Genomic DNA, 20,139 nt, shown 5'->3' on the forward strand with positions numbered 1-20,139 from the left:
TTTTTAACTTTTTAATAGATATTTATATTTTTTAATAATTATGTGATAATATGTATGCTAATCACAATATAATTAATAATATTATAATTTTTAATAAAACAATAACTTTTAAAAAGAATACACAAGATACGCAATTCGACTCAAATTCACATGTTGATATAGAGAGTTATAAGTATTAGTCATTTAATTAATATATAATTTATATAAATTTTTAACTTTAGTATTATATTTTAATAGAATATTTGGACTCGGTAGATATTAAATTTCATTCATATAACTAAAAATTATATAATAATTAGAGCATTTATAGATCTTATAAATATTATTTAATATATTTAAATATAAAATTTAAAATATACAAATATCAATCACATTTATAGACATGCTAATTCATTTGTATTTTTCAATGAAGTGTATAAGTTTTTTTTTTTTTTAAAAAAAAAGAAAAATTAATTGAATTTTCTCTAACTAGTAAGATTTAGTACTGAAAATAATCAATATATTCTCTCATCATTAAAAGGCTGAAACCGAGATAGAGAGAAAAAAGAAGGGAAGAAAATCTTGAGCCTGTTTGAGTGAGAGAAAGCTAGGAGTTGAGAGGCCACAAATTTTTCTTGGTTTTGTTTATCGGATGGTTTAAGATTGTAGTGAAATTTTAGTTTGTGTTGCTTGTTTTTTGTTTCTGATTCGGAGTGGAAGAGAAAGAAGATCTATTTTGGTTGAGGATGAATGTTGAAGATGATTAGTAAGATCATCTGTAGGCATGAATGAAATGAAACTCTTAACACTTTGCCTGTCATGTACAGACCAGCCAATGGTGATATTATTATGATTGTTGTTTGTTGACTTCACCAGATTAATCAAAAACCAGCAAAAACAAGGAAGGGAAGGAAAATTTGACCCCCTCCGATAACAACGTGTTCATTAGAGAAACAAAAACGAGGAAATCATTGGCAAGAGTTAAACCCGAGAATTTGCAGAAACTCAACATAATATATTACTCAGATAAACATTTTCACAGAAGCTTTTCTTCAAAAAGAAAAACACTTCCATTCACCATAAACTAAATAATTTGGCGACTAAATTTGCAGCATCTATCAATATTTTTCACGCTAGATATAATTTACTTGAGCTTATATTTCTGTGGACTATGATTGTTTCAATTTATTACAACAAATAAATACTCACCAATGCTCTGAGTGTTATAGTTTCTACAAAAATTGCTTCTGTTTTCTCCTTTTCTATTTCTATAGTTCGTCTTTGGTTGCTTCTTCCTTGCCTCTCAACTGTTTGTTGATAAACATTGCCATCTCTTTTGAGCTATATTTGGTTGAAATTTTTATCTGCAATTCAAAAAAACATGGTCAGTAGACTGGAGCACACCTTCAAGTTGGAAAAAAGAAAAAAAAAAGCTTCAGCTCGGAGATATTTACTGGATTGTCTTTAGCACCAGCTTTGTAAAGTAAGATTGTAGGATAATCATCCGCCTGCATTAATAATAAAGTGGCACCTGGTTCAAATTTTAATTTTCTTTCAATAAAAATTGGAATGCAGTCAAAGATTTAAACAAAAATAGTATTCTAGCCCAAGTCAATTCTTTGTTCGACTAAAATTAATTTGTTACTAGTATATTGACAAATAAAAATACAAATTTATTATTATATAACTAGACATATGAGTGACATTGATTCAATATATTCTAATATTTAAATTAGGAATAAATGATAAAAAGTAAATAGCTAACATATATGAAAAAGGAGGAAACTAAGAAACTTGAATTAAAATTAAAAGGAGTGTCGGTGCCCTCCATAGATTAAATTCGACAAGCACAAGTTACTGAGGAAAGATCTGTTTGATCTTGTCTACCAGTTGACAAATTAAAAAGCCTAATAAAATCTTAGAAATGATCCATCTGGCGATTGAAAACTACTAGTTTGGATGTCTGCTCGAGTATCCCTAATAAGTTCAAGCATATATAACATCGCCATATTTACGGGATTACTACGTTTTTGAAGAGAACAACAACTGAAAATATGAAGTATGATTATATGAAGAATTTTACTTGCAGCCTTGGATGCTCATTTGCAGAAGCATCTATCCTTGCAAAGATTAGATTATCCAAACTTTTGAAGTGCTTAGCCAACTTCTCAATTTGCTTGCTTGTGGTGTCACAGTTGAGGCACCATGGTGTGTACACCTGTTTTTTGGAACAGAAAAATTAAGATTTCCAGGGACTAAAAAAACTCACTCCTGAGAAATATGAAAACCTAAGGCACTCAAGAAGTAGCAGACAGGTTTTAAATGTCTGTTACGGTCATACATGTGGCATGCCTGGGATGGCACTTTTTATGGAGCAGACATGAGTCATTACTTCATAAGGTGATACTGGTATAATATATAGAAACCTTTTACCACTAGAAGCTATAAGAAGAGAAAAAAGATGGAGCAAGCAAACCTCTAAAAGAACATTCTTGGGACTGTCCACCACCAGCTCATCAAATGTCTTCCCCACAATAGCCAGGACACTTGCATTTTGCTGAAAATTTTAAAGGTAGACACTACCACATGAGATAACATAAACCTCATTGAAAGACATGATATATAAAGTTCTATAGGTACTGCAAATGGTGGATTCAAGTTCCTATACAAGACACATGAAAGTAAACATGCAAAAAAGATTAGATGTTACTTAAAGCATATAAATACTAATGATGAAACCAGATCCCTTTTGAATTATCTAACATCTTTCTCCAAGAAAAGATTTCACAAAGAAAATGGGAGACCCACATTATCTGGTATTGGCTGCGATTTGAAGTAAGGCAACAGAGTATCATGCAGAAGTCCCAAGCAAAATTCCTACACAAGCAGATTTTAGACACTATATGAGTTGCTTAATCAGATAATTATGAAAAGGAGAAATCAAGTAAGCAAAGTTGTTACTTCTATATTCCTTGATGATGGATCTGACTCTAACAAAAACTTTGAGCTGACATTGGTATTGAAAGCAGTCACCTATTGGACAGGCAGAAAGATATTGCATAAATTTATAGCTTGAGTATAGTTTCTTTTACTAAAACTCCGAACGTAGTAAGCAAATTACTAGTCATTTGAAAAATTACCACAGTGTTCTCTGAATCTTCTAGCCCAAACAAAGTCAAGAAGGGCTTTGCAAGATTTTCATCTGTTATGTCTGTATATACAAACATTACCTGCATCAAAGAGATTACAATTGAAAATTTATACAGGGCCGCTTCCTACAATCTTCATAATTTAGTCAAAATAAATACCTTTGATTTGAACTTTCTTGCAACATCTTCAAGAGGTTGAAGAAGATTATGGAATTCATCAGCCTTTGCAAAGATAAAAACCTAAGCAGAAGCAGAAAAAGAAAAGAACAGAAAAAGAAAGAAATTACAAATGTGACCGAATAAGCATGCTCATAAACCTGATAATACAAAACTCCAATTAAGAATATAAACTTTTTGACACAAATAGGATTAGGAAGTAATACTGCTAATACAAATAGGAAAACTAAATAAAAAAATTTTACATGTTACAATAAAAAAAGTTAGAAGTACTACCAATTAAAGTTTGATTGCATTCACTACAAGAAAAATGAGAAAATTTCAAAGTACTTAATTGAATAACTGAAGCATATCCCAAAAGTAAAATTATAAAGACATTTGCAATGCTTCTTAAATAACATTTGTAAGAAGTACCAATATTAATAGGATTGAGAAGTGATACAGCTCATAGAAATAAAATTATAAAGTTACAAAAACTATAACAATAGATTTCTGAATAGTACAATAGTTTCATATTTAGTAGAACTATAGTTTTTAATCTATTTAGGCAATCTACTTAAGCCATTTCACATCATATTGTAATATGACTAAAATACTTAAAGAAATAACCCTCCTACCAATAAGGAGCCTATTCTAATAGTTCATGTTAAAGGAATGTTAAATTAGCTGTCTAATAGTCAAGATGAACACTATGTAAATCATGTTGTCATTAACTGTCCACTTTGACTAACAATTACAATAGTTTGATGTAAAAAATATTTTTTTTCATGGAGATTTAGAAGAAAAAATTTATATGGATATTTTACCAGATTTTGACAGAAAAATAGGATCAAATAATGTATGTAAACTAAAGAAAGTTTTGTATTGACTCAAGAAACCACTAAGAGCATGGTTTAGCAGGTTCACAAAAGTGATAACAGATCTGAAATATAAGTAGACTTAGGAAAATCACACTCTATTCGTCAAATATTCAGAGACAAAGGGAGTTACAATTCTCCTAATATACATTGATGACATAATTATAACAAGAAATGATGAGAAGGAACAACAAACACTAATGTAGCGTCTGTCAAAAGAATTCAAAATCAAGGAAATAGATAAGTTAAAATATTTTCTGGGAATTGAAGTAGTCTAATCTAAATCTGGATTTTTATTTCTCAACAAAAATATATTCGTGATATGTTAAAAAGTTATTGGCAAGCTAGCATGCAAACTAGCTACTACTCCTATTGGTCCTAATTACAAAGTAGGAATTGCTGAGGAAGATATGCTATCAAACAAAGAAATATGTCAAAGATTAGTTGGGTATGATATGCCTATTCCACACGAAACCAGACAACACCTATCCAATAAGTGTCATAAATCGATTCATGCACAATTCGACAGAAGTACACCTACAAACAATTTACAGAGTACTATAAATCTAGAATTTTTATTTATCAACAGAAATACATTCATGACATATTAAAAGTCACTGACAAACTAGCATGCAAACCAGTCACTACTTCTATTAATCCTAATTAGAAAGTAGGAATTAAAAAAAAAAAATGCTACTAAACAAGGAAATATATCAAAGATTAGTTACGTACTGATATGCCTATTCCACGAGACTAGACATCGCTTATGCATGAAGTTTCATAAGCCGATTCATGCACAATTCAAAAGAAGTACACCTACAAGTAATCTACAGAATACTGTAAAAAGTTCACTAGAAAAATGAATTATGTTTAGAAAGAATAACAAATTACTCCCAAAAGCATATAATGATGCAAATTATGCAGGGTCAGTTGTAAACAGAAGATCTACTACATGCTTACGTATCTTCCCTAGGAGCAATCTAGTTACTTGGAGAAGTAAGAAACAAAATGTAATTACAAAATCAAGTGCAAAATCAGAATTTCTAACAATGGAACAAAAACTAAGTGAACTACTATGGATAAAAATAATTTTAGAAAACTTTAGAATCAAGTGGGAAAACCCAATGTGTCTGTACTGTAATAACAACTCGACTATGAGCATCGGTCACAATCTAGTACAACACGACTGGACCAAACACATTGAAAGCGATAGACATTTTATCAAAAAAAAAAATTTTGAAACTGCCTAGCATGAATTCTATGCATACCTACCAATTCTCAACTAGCAGATGTGTTAACTAAAAACTTAAGCAATCTCGCATTTCAGTCTCTTATTAACAAGTTGCAGATGGACAACATCTATTTTCCAACTTGATGGAAAATATTAAAGAGATGGTAAATTAGATTAAATGGTAAATTATACCTTTATAAATTAAGTTAAAGATATAAAGATAAATTACAACTTTTGTAATTTATTATAAATTTTATTTTCCTTCCTAAAAAACTTGTATATAAAGTTGTAATATTTAATAGAATACACATCACAAAGTCATTCTTAATAGTTCGTAGTATCCTTAATTTCCTAATATCCTAAAAGTAACATAAATATTACAATTACATAAATACATCATAATATCGAGACATTTTTGTCTAAGAATATTATTACTTAGCACCATTCTATCCCACTTCATCAAATGTCGAAATAGTAATAATGTAAAACCTTTTGGACTTGCCTTGAACATGTAATAAAACAAGAATGCTTAAGAAAGACCAATGAACCAATTAGGCATGATGAAATCAACAAAAGGAATCGCCAAATTTTGCTTAATATAGTTAGAAGCACAAAAAAAAGGTGGTGCTCGTTTCAGATGATGGCTCTTTATCTCCAAATCAAGTTGAATACTACGAACTTATCCTGAAAAATGACATTATTCATTATTACTAAATGAGAGATCTATTACTAGATTACTCAATTTGTTCAATAAGAAGAACATCATCCTCCGGAATCCCCTTAGTTATCTCAGCTAAAAACATGCTCTCATTATCATTTAAGATGATTCTTTTACAATTTAAAATTTTCAATGGTGTTAAAGATTCTTCTTATTTGTTACCTTGGCAATCATCAATTAGGTGATCATATTTTTAAGCCAAAGTAGCACTAGATATTAGAGTAGGAACCAAAGAGAAAGAAGTTATTGGAAAATAAAATATAAAGAAACCAAACCTGATGTTTGAGACGACTAGAGTAAACCCTGGCAGAATTGACTTCACTCAGTTTTGTAACCAATGGAAACTTGTTATAATCCAAAAACTGCAGTATTTTATCCATTCCAAAGGTCCCATCTGCAGAACAGAACCAATCAATTACTAATCATGCCAATGGATGCTCGTTGGCATAGATGTGGGAAAACATTAAACTGCAAAATAATGGTGGTATATCCAAGCCCTTAGATCTAGTTGTAGAACCCTGTAGATGAAAATTAACAGGATGCTTGCAAGTATTCTTTTGGTTCTTTCTTCCTTTCTGCCATATTTTGGTAATTAGCCTTAAGTTGATTGTCCAGAATCCAAAGATCTCTAGAATCTATAGTAAAGAAAATGGTAAATAATTCTCCAATCTATTTCATTGCAGTAAAATCGAAGTTTTTATTAAAATAGCTAGCACAACTGTTTATTACATACTTTATATGTAGTTAATTTAGGTAAATTAGATTAAAGGGCATTATGATAAAATATGTTCTATGCAATTAATTATCCATTTCCAGTCTCTCTGGAGAATGTACATATATATATATGGTCATATTATTCAATAGAAAATACAATACCTTATTCTTGACATAATATCAGAGGTATACCCAAACTCTTTTACAAATTCTAATCCGCCTTCATTGCCAAAATAATAATGAAAAAGAAAAAGAAAAAAAAAAAAACTCTCAATGGGAATAGCCTTCATAACTACCCACCACTCTTACCGCCACTAGCCTTCATAGCCAGCTACCAAATAAAACCAAGCAGCTGCTACCTGCAGCTGCGCACACTAACAAGCTAACTCGCCTCACCAACCTGCTGCTACCTGTAGCAGCGGGCACCAGCAAGCCAGCACATCTCCTAGACGCCTCTGCCACCAAGCCGCACACCTCCAGCCATGCATCTGTCAGCCAGCCACACACCTCCAGACATGTGTCAGCCACCTAGCGTGTCCCTCCAGTAGCGCCTCTGTCCCACAGCAACCACTGATTCTGTCCGGGTGCAACCTTCTTTTCAGCTATTTGTTCATCCAGTAATCTCTGTTTCCATCTTATTAAATCGACCTTTATAGTCTTGAAAAATTTTAAATCATTTTAGATGTTACATCTCAAGTTACTAACATAAATCTCAATATGGGAAACTCGCAACATTCCAACAGGAAATTTCAGCCCATTCAGTCTACCTATTGCTTAAATGGAAAAATTACTTGAATTGATCATAACTGATTTGGACCATCCTTAAAGGAAAAGGGAAAATAAGTTAGGTTTTGCACAGGATCTAAAGCAGGAGACTCACAATTTGATGCCTGGGATGAGGAAGATTTGATAATAATGGAATCGCTTGGTCAACCAAGAGAATCATCTGGTCAAACAAGCCTAACAGCCAAAGGCTATACCCAAACTTATAAGATAGATTATCAAGAGACATTCATGTCAGTTGCTAAGATGAATATAGCGCAAGTCCTGTTATCACTAGTTGTCCACTTCAACTAACAACTGCAACTTTCTTTTAATAAAAGTATAGTATGTTGTATTAATATGGGCCAAGAGAGTACCAACTCAAGTACAAATTATTTACAAATCAATTAATTTATCGATTAGATTCTCTAAATTCCCTAAGTTCTCTAAATTGGCAATTGCAACTATTTGATGTAAAAAATGTCTTTCTGCACGGGGATAATATAAAAAGAATTTACATGAAATTCCATAAAAATTTACTAGAGAGGCAGAAAAAAATAAAATGTGTAAATTAAAAAAAGCATTTTTTGGGCTCAAACAATCATCAAGGGCATAGTTTGTTAGATTAAAAGAAATTTTTCGCTTGGGATACAAGTAGAGTCAAAGAGACCATATCATGTTTATCAAGCACTCAGATTAGAGGAAGTTGGAACTCTCCTAATATAATGTTAATGACATTATTATGACAGGTGATGATAAAAAAAAAAATTGATGTTCAAACAATGCATAACCAAGGAGTTTGAGATTAAGGAATTGGAAATGTTGGAGTATTTCTTTGGGATTGGCATTACTCACTCAAAATCAAGAATCCTCATCTTATAACAAAAATATATTATTGATTTGCTAAAGAATACAGGTAAGCTACATGTAAAACTTGCTAATCATCCTACTGATCTCAACCACAAACTACAACTAGCAGAAGAAGACATAGAGGTAGATAAGATGTATTAGATGTTAGTGAAGATTAATATATCTTCCACACGCAAGACCGATGTAATAAGTGTGATATGTCAATTCTTCCACAACTCTAAAAACATGCACTTACAAGTAGCCTACAGAGTGCTACATTACTTGAAGATGACACCCGAGAAAGGTATCATATTCAAAAGAAATAACAAGTTACATCTTGAAGCCTATATTGACGCAGACTACGCAAGATCAGTAACTTGGTCACATGAAGAACCAAAAAACAAAAAGTAGTTACGAGATCGAGTGTAGAGACAAAATTCTGAGCAATGGAACAAGGAATATGTGACTTATTATGATTGAAGAAGATCCTAGGAGATCTGAGATTCAATTGAGATAGTCTCATGCGTCTCTACTGTGACAATAAGTCAGATTTAAGTATTACTCACAATTTATCACAGCACGACAGGACAAGACATGTTAAAATTGATAGGTATTTTATTAAAGAAAAGCTAAAGAATGGCTTGAAATGTATAGTGCACATGTCTACCAACTTATAACTTGCAGATGCATTGACTAAATACTTAAATAATCTAACCTTCCATACTCTCATTACCTAATTGGGAATCAATAATATCTATTCATCACTTTGAGGAGTGTTAAAGAAGGTACTCAGTGTGCAATTAATTTAAGTGAATTATATCAAAGAGCATTATGGTAAAATACGTCCTATGTAATTAATTGTTGGTTTTCTTTATTGCTCTAGTGAACTTGTATATATATATGGTCATTTTGTCAAAGGAGAAACACAACACATGATTCTTACGAGTTATGATCTAACTCATCTAGTTCATGCAGTTAAAGATTTATTCAAACAACTCAAATAAGTGTCTACCACTAAGTGCTACTCAATAGCAATAAAACACTTGCATAAAGACACCAAAACCAAAGCATAGAGACATACTCATACATCTGAAGCAAACCAACCTATTATTACCTAAGACTTAATATTTTTCTATTTCCGATGTTGATGCACCCTACAATAAGGAACCAACTTCCTTACTAGCACCAAAGCGAGTATTTAGTAGAGCCTTGTGAGTAGGAAAGAAATTCCTTTATCAAGAAGAAGAAGAATCATAGATGCATATCTAGAACCTATATTAAGATGCATACCCGGAGCCAGGGAACCTCTTCAAGCAAGAAACAAGAAAAAGGGGATGCAATTTGGATTCCAAACGCAGTTGCAGCTAGTATGTGAGACTTCCAATTATGTCCATGGCTAGATAAGACCAATAAAACCATGGAGACAACTTCCTTCATACAGTTACAAGCAAGGAAGGGCCAAATCACCAACCTCAAAATTACCATCCTGATGATGGGCATCATAATAGTGCTACATGGAATTTTAAGCTTTGAGTAGCCAGTCCTGTAAAGAAGATAAATGGAATCCCTATGCTCTGTTTCTATCCAACGCTCTCCATTCAGAACAACCCGGCTCCACAAGACAGGATAGCCAATTCACGCATTTGCATTGCTGGTAACAAGTGAAATAATGAATTTCAACATTTCGACTCACTGTTTTAGTTCAATCATCTGAGTGGGGCAATAATGAAAATAAGTGATAATTGGACCCATTGAGTCAAAATAGTTACATCCAAAATAAACTTGTAAAAGTAAGATCAGAATCACTAACCATTATTTCTTGTAGCCCATGTTCCCACCTCCGTTATGGACTTTTGCAAAATCATGTTTTGTCCAACTTTTTCTAATCGGGTTTGACCAAATCAGTTCAGCTAGACCGTTTTACCCCTCTCAAAAGTTTTCATCAAGATCCAAGGTACTTTCTAGGCTCTTCCTAATTTGTAATCTCTTCACAAGAGTTTGTGTGGTGAAATATGCTTAAACATGTAGAATTGTAAGGAAGAGATGATTTATTACTCAAGGATGATAGAATTGACAAGTACTCCTTGACAGTAGCTAAGCACAACTATGGACTTCAAGTAAAAAAGGATCAAAAGCATCCTCCAATGTTTCAAAACGTAGCCCATTGTGGAAATAAATATAAAAAATTAGTTGTTCATGAAGATTTTTGCAGAAATCTTGTTTCAATATCTACAGTAAACAACTCAGTTTTGGGAAGAAACCACATCCATAACCATATAGAGTAGCTTGGATGAATAGTCTAGATATTTTTGCTGTAGCAACCCCGGAAATTTAAAATGGAAATTATATTATAAATATCAAATGCGGAAGCGAAGTCAAAATTTGAATAACATCCCTTACACTAAAACCAAAAACGTGCTCACAAAATATAAAAGATTAAACTACCTAAATGAGAAACTTGAAAGTAAAAAAACTACGAATGTGACTAGGGAGTCTTTAGGCGTCCCCTTCGTCGTCCTCCTGCGGAACCGGATCGGGAACGATGTTCTCTTGATCTGAAATGATTAAATAAGGAATGAGCTACACTAGCCCAGTAAAGACATCACGATATCTCACCGTCACGGAGGTAAAGGTGGGTAGAAAACATAAAAAGACCAATGGAGCATAATTTACAACAAATCCTTTTATTAATAATAAAACCTTTACCATTCACTTACCTCGGTGAAATTCATAAAACAATATACGAAAGCAATAACATCATCATCATCATGAAAACATATATATGAACTGTATAACATAATACCTATCAAACTTTTTGTAATTTAATCGTTACACAACATATTTTCCTGATTCACCAGCCCACTAGTATCCATGGGGATCCATAGGAGTCCCGCTACCCGTTAATCTTTAACACTTGAAATCCATTCCAGGGCCGTCCCCATACCCCGTCCGGTATGGGCGCCAAAACATAGACCTCATTACCCCGTCCGGTATGAGGGTGAAACGGGCCGTCCCCATACCCCGTCCGGTATGAGCGCCAAAACACATAAGATCTCCATACCCCGTCCGGTATGGGAGACCACAATCCCGGTAGGGTTCCCTACGGACCCGGTCCGTCCACCATCTACCAGGATATCTAGTCAGACTGACCACATTATACCATTACCCATTTACATAATTTTTCATTCTCTTTTTCCTCAGTCAGCATCATTAATCCACATACAAGCAGGCAAACAGTAATTTATGCTAAACAGACAACATACAGCATCAATATCCCGGTCATTTAATCCATAATCAATAAAACAGTAAAATACGCATACGAAACTATAAAATGAAAACATCGAACCTCATGCTGCATTTAAAACTGTAAAACAGGCCAAATAATAGTTAACCGACAAATACACTAGACTTGGGCTCCATTAGCGACCTTAATCAATTTCACACATTCGTTGATTCATGAAATACCGTTCTATCATTTATTGAACTTTAAAACTGTGATAGGAAATAAAGTGAGGGGTCCTTACACGTTTCGGGGTCCGAACACGGCTTCACAGTGCGCCTACAGGCTGTCCCTAATTTTCCCTGAATTTTTCTCGGGGAACTGAAACGCACTACTGGTACCTGCACGTGTTCCAAAAAAATCCCAAATTAGGCCCAGGGCCCCTTTTGGCCAATATCGCAACTCCGGCACGGCGGCTCCGCCGTGCTCCGGCGACGGCACCACCGCTGGCGGCGGCGATTCGCCTCGGACTGGCTGTTTTCAGCCGTCTCTGGCCGAATTCGGCCACACTCGCATCGGTCCCTGCGAGAAAACAACCCTAGGGCCCTCGGGGGGCCAAAAAATCACGGAAAAACGGAGCTTACCGGCGGCGGCGCTCTCGGGTGCGGCGGCTCTCCGGCGAGATTCGTGTTTTGGTGATTCGGCTCCGGTCAACCTGTAGAGAAAAGAATGGTGATCACGGTGATATAAAAATTGCATCAAACGGAGGCCGGGAAGGGCCTCATCGGAGGCAAAAACCGAGAAGGGGCGCGGCGGCGCCGCTGGGCTTCGGCCGTGTATTCCGGCCGTTTGGCCGGAATTTCGGCTCCGATTTGGCCACAGGAGGAATCAGCGTGGAAAAACGAGTCGGGAGTACGAAATTTACCTCGATCGGCGGTCGGAAATTTCCCCGGTGCGGCAGCGGGTGGCGGCGTCCGGCTTCTGGTTCGTCTTCTCCGGCGAGCGGCAGGCGGCTAGGGTTTGTGGTCTGGTGTGGGGGTTCTATTTATAACCCTTTGCCTTTTGATCTCAGCCATCCATTTTGTTTTAATCTGGGCCGTCCGTTTTTTATTGAATCTGAGTCGTCCGTGCGATTTCATCTGGGCCGTCCGATCGCACGCTTGATCTGGGCCGTCCGATCGTGCCTACGCGGATCGCCAACGTGGCCCGTTCCGGAACGACGTGGTCTTGCCACGTGGCAGGTCCCGGTTGGCCGGGCCTGCTGACGTGGCTGCCGATGTGGCTTTATTTTTATTTTTTTTCTTTTTTTTCTTTTTCGGCCCCTTTCCGGGCGCTACATTTGCAACTCAGCAAAGTCTTATTTCTTTTCATCATGGTACCTGCAGTGATTCAATCTTGTGTTATGTTATTCCTATGATATCCACACATATTCTTCTAGGTGAAACATTAGCCTTGCAATTGAAATACTCAACATGAGGAGATTACTAACCCTTATCATTTTATTTGTGGCATAAAAGATGTAGTTTTTGAAACATGTTACTATAAATTAGATGAATAAATATAAACATCCAAAAATATTTGCAGTTAACAAAGAAGATAAAGAGAAACAGCCTATCAAAGCTAAGAAACAAGAAATGTTATTTTTTTGAGATAAAAAATGTAAGGTATATATTAACAAAGTATAAAAAATAGGGGTACCACTCATTTACAAGGATTTACAATGAAGTGAGAGTATCTATGACATTCCCAAAATCTACATCACTAATCATGTTATCACCTAATAAAGTAGACCCAACATAATGAATCCACCTATCTTTTAATCCATTAGTACTACTTTCAACACTATTAAAAGTTATATCATTTCTCTCTTTCCAGATGACCTAAAAAACAGTCAAAGAAATAACATTAGCAATATTTCTTTTACACATAAACCATCCCAAGCCCAAATTTCCCCCCCAACCGACCCAGCAATAACCCAATCAATCCGTAAAAAACCATAAATCATACGCCATAAGTTGTATACTGTAGGACACCACAATAAAAGATGGTTGCAAGTTTCCTCTGCCTTCATACAGCAATAGCAGCCATTCACCAAGATGTGACCTCTAATTCCCAGCTTATCAATGGTTAAGATTCTCTCCCAACACGCCTCCCAAGCAAAGAAAGCAATATGTGGGAGAACCATGGTTTTCTAAGTTAGCTTAGCAGGAAAATCTCTCCTAGCAGCCCCTCCCATGCAACACAGATGGTTATAATACGAAGTAATAGAGAAATTTTCTTTCTTTTCCAGTTTCCACACTATCTAATCCTCATAATTCGACACCTGCTGTGTTGCAAATACCTGCAACAGTTCTTCAAACTCACCAATCTTCCAATCATTCAAATTCCGCTTAACATTATTAACATACCAAACAGCATTCTCATTTGAAACACGGTAAGCCTCCTCTACCACCATGTCTTTAGATTGGGCAACACTATAAATTCTGGGAAATCTTCTCCTTAGGCAGCCTTCACCAATCCAGTCATCCTCCCAAAATTTGATCTTGTTCCCTCTATCAATCTTCCATTTAATACACTGCTGGAAGCAATTCTACTGCATCAAAATTTTCCATCACAATCCTCCCCCATGTGGTATAGCAATTCTGTTACCAGATTTTCCAGCAATTTCACCTAATAGCGAGTCAACAATCCTTCTCCATAATCTGTTTTCTTCCCTTAAATACCTCTATATCCATTTTCCTTGAAGCGCTTCATTTATTTTTACCATGGATCGTATACCATGCCCCCCATAGTTGAGTGGAACTTTGATGTCATCCCATTTCACCTAATGGTATTTGTGCTCATCATCAACATCACCCCAAAGAAACCTAACTTGGATGGCTTCCAACTTCTTACCCATCTTGACAGGAATAGTGATTGTCGAGAGATAATAAATTGGGAGATTAGTCAAATTACTCTTAATTAGGGTGAGTCTACCACCTTTAGATAGGAAACTTCTCTTCCACTCCGCAAGTCTTTTATCAAACATGTCGATAACTGGTTTACAAGTACCTTGATCTTTGTATTTTGCATCCAACAGGACCCCAAGGTAGTTAGAAGGAAATTTAACCTCTCTACACTCCAAAATTTTCGTATAAGATCCAGCTTCACCGCTGCCACCAGCTCTAGCTAATTCTGACTTACTAAGGTTAATTTTGATACCCGAAACCGCTTGGAAGCATAAAAGCACACATCTCAGATGAAGGCAATTCTCAAATCTGGTTGACAGAAGATTAATGTGTCATCAGCAAAGAAAAGATGGGACACATCCGTGCTGTTCCCCATCTTACCCACCAAAACTCCCCTAATCAACTGTAGCTCATTAGCCCTCCCTTATAATCATTGAGAGCTTCCATAACCAAGATAAAAAGAAGGGAGGATAAAGGATCCCCTTGTCTTAATCCTCTTGTGGCAATGAAGAAATTGGAAGGTCCCCAATTTATTAAGACAGCAAAGGAAGTTGTTATGATGCATGATTTCATCCATTTCCTCCATTTTTGCCCAAAACCCAATTTGTACAGCATATAATCAACAAAGTTCCAGTTTACATACATATGCTTTCTCCATATCAAGTTTACACACCAAGCCATTCTTTTAATTGATCAATAAGTCATCTACCATCTCATTGGCAGCCATCACAGCATCAAAAATCTCTCTTTCCCCCACAAATGTGTGTTGCCATTTCCCAATCACTTCTCCAAGTACCCTGGACAATCTCCAAGCCAGGACCTTAGCAATTAATTTGTAAATAAAGCCAACCAAACTTATAGGTCTAAAGCCTTTCAACTCATTAGTGCCACTTCTTTTAGGGATGAAAGTAGAATTCATGAAATATTCAGGTTATATCTTCCTAAACATTAAAATATTCAGGTTATTCAAAATCTTTCATTGCCTAAAGAAAGTTCTACAGAAGTTCAATGCAAGAAACCTAGGCTATAGGGCTTAAAGATGTTCAACTCACTGATGAAGGTGAAATGCAAATTGGTCAATATGCTGACTTCATCCTACTATCAGGATTTCACGCTCTTAAACAGTTACATGTTTCCATCATGTTCACTATTGAAGAGAATAATCATATAGAAAGTTCATTAAATTTTCATAAGGAAGCTGGAAAATCAAGGTTTTACATGATTCATTATTGAAAACTCGTCAATGAGTTCTCTCTACCCATAGGTGAATGATGCAGAATAGGTTATGCCAAAATAGATTAGAAATAATAATTCTTTTAAATATAAAACTACTATACTATTTAGAAGTCAATTACTGTAGTTTTAGTAACTTCAGGATTTTATTCTTTCTACTATTTATATTTCCTATTTGTATTAGGGCTAATATTTCTATTATTAGTATTAGTTTCCTGTTCTTATTAGTTTACTACTATTTAGTTTAGTCTTACTTAGTAAATGTCACTTAGAAATTGTTATAAATAGTTATGTAATTTCACTTATTAGGATAACATTCAAGTATTCACTAATATATTCTTAAAGTTTTTCAATTTTTCAGTTGTACAATACAATAAAACCCTTAAATATGATGTTTAAGGTTTCTTAGATGTGATGTTTAAAAAATTCTAAGTATAATGCCTGGGATTTTTATCCCCAAATCCATAGTTGGACAAACCAACCCTCTTTGTCCTACACCCCAATAACAATAAATCACTTACATAATGCCACCAAATGGTGGGTAAAGATATTTTAACACATTATTTTAGATATATATTCTCTAACACATCCAAAAGCAAACTAGCTACTACTACCTAGGATTTAATAGTTTTCTGCTTTCCTACATTGATACACCCTACTTCAAGGAACTAACTTCCCTGAACCAATAACAAGAGAGAACCTGTGGTATCTCTGCATATTTTGAAACCTCCAAATGCTTTACAATTACATTTTTTCAACTTAATAAAACTAATATGTAATTAGACGTTCACCTAGAAGCTTAGAATCAATTGAACCTTCAAGAAAAACCGATTTGATAGAAGCAACTGTGCGATTTTCAGGTCACCGACATACCATATGTAGTGTATCTTTCTGGCTCATGTTTAACAATTCCAAGGAAAGGATAAGTTGTGCTGATGTTAGGATAGAATGCTTTGGCTACTTCCATGCTGTTTGTTTCAATAAACTGGATTTCATTGTCAGAGATTGCGGCTTTTACAAATTCTTCATAATCAGTTCCCTGAAGAAACAGTAGTCATGATACGATCATGATCAGTTCCCTGAAGCATAAATAGAAAGGAGACTAGAATATATTTACTTATGAGCAGATGTTAACTTGGTAAATACTAATAATAGAAAAACTTAAGCAGAAGAATTAGGAAATAAAAGACATAATACGATCATTAAAAAAAAAACTAATTAGGGAAACAACCTATATTTCTAGTTAAATTAAACAAAAAAACAAAAAAGAGTTCACATTTCAAACATTACATGACATGTAAAAGATTAACATTTCCAAGTGCTCTCATAATCTGCCCAATGCAGTGGATTCTGAGGGAAATTTTCAGTGAAAATCACGCAAACTGAGTTAGCTTGCCCTATTTGAATTGTAAGAATAAATCAGACAGTTAGAAGCAAATAATAATTTTTTTTTGACATAAAAAGTGTGAATATATATTAACAAGGTACCAAAGGAGTACCATCCATGTAAAAAAAATTACAATTGTGTTAGTGTGTCAAGGACATTCACGAAATCCTCATCTCTAATAATATCATGTCTTAATATCTCTCAATCTATAGCTTTCTACCTCTTTACTCTCAAATGCTCTATTGTTTCTCTCCTTCCATAGGACCCAAAAAATGGTCAATAGAATCAATTTTACAACTCTCTCTTTTTACATAACCCGTGCCATGCCCAGATTTCCTCATTGACCAACCCCACAATGACCCAATTAATTCCAAAATAACCATAAATCATGCACCACAAATCATAAGCTGTAGGACACCACAAAAGGATGTGGTTGCAAGATTCTGCTGTGTTCATGCATAAGCAACACCTATTTACCATAATCTGACCTCTTGTCATCAGTTTGTCAATAGTCAAGACGCATTCCCGACTAGCATCCCAAGCAAAAAAAGAAATTCTAGAAGACAGCTTAGATTTCCAAATTTAATGAACCAGAAAATTGTGACTCCTACTCTGCCCAATCCATACAATATGTTTATAGTAGAATTTAACTGAGAATTCTTCACTCTGTTTCAATTTCCATAGAATCTGGTCCGAACCGGAGCTAATCTGTTGTGCAGCGAGTACTTGTAATAAAGCTTCATACTCACTAACTTCCCAATCATTCAGATTTCTAGTAACATTCACCATCCATTCAGTGCTGCCGCTGATGTCCCTGTAGGCCTCTTCAATCACCATGCCTCTTGATTGTGCTATAGCAAAGATTGTCTTGATTGTTACAAGTAAATAATAATAGCCACCTGCAAGCACTTAAGCCTCCACAGCTGTTGATCCTTGGAAAAAGAAAATAGTTTCCCAGCTATTACCATCAACCCAATTTTGATTTTTAAAATTCCTCATAGTTATGTCCCATTAACTTCATGAACTATGGGTAGTGCAACTGTTTAAAAGAACACCCAGGCACCTGAATTTTCTAATGCACAATATTAGATCCCAAATTAGGCACCATAAAAGACCACGGGAACAACAACATACACATAAAGTGCAACAGACCACATAATAAGTGAAGAAAGGAAAAGACCGGTAGAATTTCTTCTCAGTATAACACAATTTCTCCTGATAAAATGTTGGGTTAGTTACTCACTAAAACTACAATGTTTCGGTCAGCAACAATATAATTGTAGTCCAAGGCATCAAAAATGAGATAGGAAATCTATTTCAAGGATCTTAATCCACATACCTCAAATTTTTGAAACAAGCCAAGAACAAAAATATGATACTTTTTCAGGACTTCTTCTGCCTCACCCACCGTGCTTATTCTAATAACAGGTGCACCAGTCTTCTTCCTGACCCAAATGACTATATCCTCCCTGAATTCCAAATAAACAAACCAGTTGTTTCAAACTCTAGTCCAAAGCATGGAAATGATTATGCTTCAAACATAATGCTACACACAATTAACTCTAAATTACCAGGGTGAAAACCACTTACGCGGAAAATCCACCTGTGTACATCTGAGAACTGCCATTTGTAAACAGAAGCAGAGTAGGGAACCCTTTGATCTCAAGCTGGGAAGCCACTTTGGGATATCTCTCAGCATCAAGTTTAGCCATCAAAAGGGGACTTCCTAGATCCTTTAAGGAGGTTGCAGCTTCAGCAAAGTGGGGCATTATCTCAGCACTCCTTGGACACCAAGGAGCATAACCAAGAACCATCACATACTCATTATTATCAATTACCCTCTTGGCGTTATCACTGTTAAGCTCAAGCACAATCCTTTGTGCCTTACTCAACACGTCCGCCTCCGAGAGTCTCTCATGGACTACTTCATGTTGCTCTTCCTCTTCGTCTAAGGCTAACAGTTGTTCAAGATCGTCTGATTCGTCATTTTCCACGCCATCGGTAGTGGGATCAGAAGCACCGGAGATTGTCAAGAAACCCACTAACAGGAGAAATGTAAAAGCGAAGATAATGAATCTTGATGAGAGTTTGGCGCCCATAACCATTTTCAACTGAAAGTTTTTCCTTGTCTCCCGAGAATTTTACCACTGAGAATTGATAGGGAATTGTTTGGGAGAAGATCTGCCTTCAAATGTGGTGTGAGTGCACGCACACACACACACACACACATATATATATATATATATATTAGGGTTTGTGTCTGAAGGCTAATATCCAGGCGAGATTTAAGGTGGAGTCGTCCGGAGGGCCGAGTGACGGCGGAATAGACGGCGTGCTCAAGTGAAGGGGCAAACTGGACTACTTAGAATCTGAAATATGGAAATATACCATTTAAAAAATATTATAATTACTTTAACTAAATAACAAAAATTATTTTATTTTTTTTAATTTAATAATCGTCATTAAAAGTTAGATTCTTTCCAGATTTAAAAAATGAATTAACATTGACTTTTACACAAACTAGAACCGAAGGTGAACTCAATTAGGTATATAAATATGTTTCCAATTTATCACAATATTTTTTAATTGTTTATACACAGAATTTGTGAATTTTATTGACATATTCTTGTGTGTTTTATATTTATGTTGTATAGAAAAATATTTAGTTGTTCAGTCAGTTTAGTTAAAAAATTTTAAAAAATTAAACAATTTACTAAAATAATTTATCAAACTGTATATAATAAATCAAAACTAAATCGACTAAATATATTATATCAGTTTGATTAATAATTAAATAACTGAAAATAAATTAATAAAACTTAGTTTTTAAAATTTTATAAAGGTATTAATTAAAAAATTAATGAAAATATTCATATACATAATTAAATGGGTGAATATGTATATATAATTATTAA

The 20,139-nt window shown here is 34.8% G+C and overlaps 1 protein-coding gene across 2 annotated transcripts; it reads right to left on the reverse strand.

Moving 5' to 3' along the window:
* Positions 1-973: 973 nt before the first annotated feature.
* LOC110816134 (protein disulfide isomerase-like 1-6) lies at positions 974-19,604 on the reverse strand. Of its 2 annotated transcripts, none has more exons than XM_088218109.1 (12): positions 18,815-19,604; positions 18,564-18,693; positions 16,711-16,876; positions 6,387-6,505; positions 3,288-3,368; positions 3,120-3,209; positions 2,941-3,012; positions 2,788-2,856; positions 2,456-2,536; positions 2,063-2,197; positions 1,434-1,487; positions 974-1,343 (listed from the first exon to the last, which is right to left on the reverse strand). In XM_088218109.1, the coding sequence occupies exons 1-12, from the start codon at positions 19,327-19,329 to the stop codon at positions 1,248-1,250; spliced, it is 1,608 nt and encodes a 535-aa protein (XP_088074235.1). In that variant the 5' UTR covers positions 19,330-19,604; the 3' UTR covers positions 974-1,247. The 2 variants fall into 2 exon arrangements, 1 of the variants encoding a protein (XP_088074235.1); XR_015818523.1 differs by having other exon boundaries at positions 1,238-1,343; positions 1,434-1,510.
* Positions 19,605-20,139: the final 535 nt, after the last annotated feature.

This window comes from Carica papaya, chromosome 4, assembly GCF_054855325.1.
Source record: "Carica papaya isolate Zhongbai chromosome 4, ASM5485532v1, whole genome shotgun sequence".
Classification (NCBI taxonomy): domain Eukaryota; kingdom Viridiplantae; phylum Streptophyta; class Magnoliopsida; order Brassicales; family Caricaceae; genus Carica; species Carica papaya.

Bases quoted from the DNA above. Each gene is read 5' to 3' on its own strand.
- LOC110816134 (XM_088218109.1), bottom strand. From the start codon at position 19,329: ATGGTTATGGGCGCCAAACTCTCATCAAGATTCATTATCTTCGCTTTT. The intron at 16,877-18,563 runs GTATGTGGATTA...CTGTTTCTTCAG, and splicing joins GCTTGTTTCAAAAATTTGAG to GGAACTGATTATGAAGAATT. The intron at 2,857-2,940 runs GTAACAACTTTG...CTGCTTGTGTAG, and splicing joins CATCATCAAGGAATATAGAA to GAATTTTGCTTGGGACTTCT.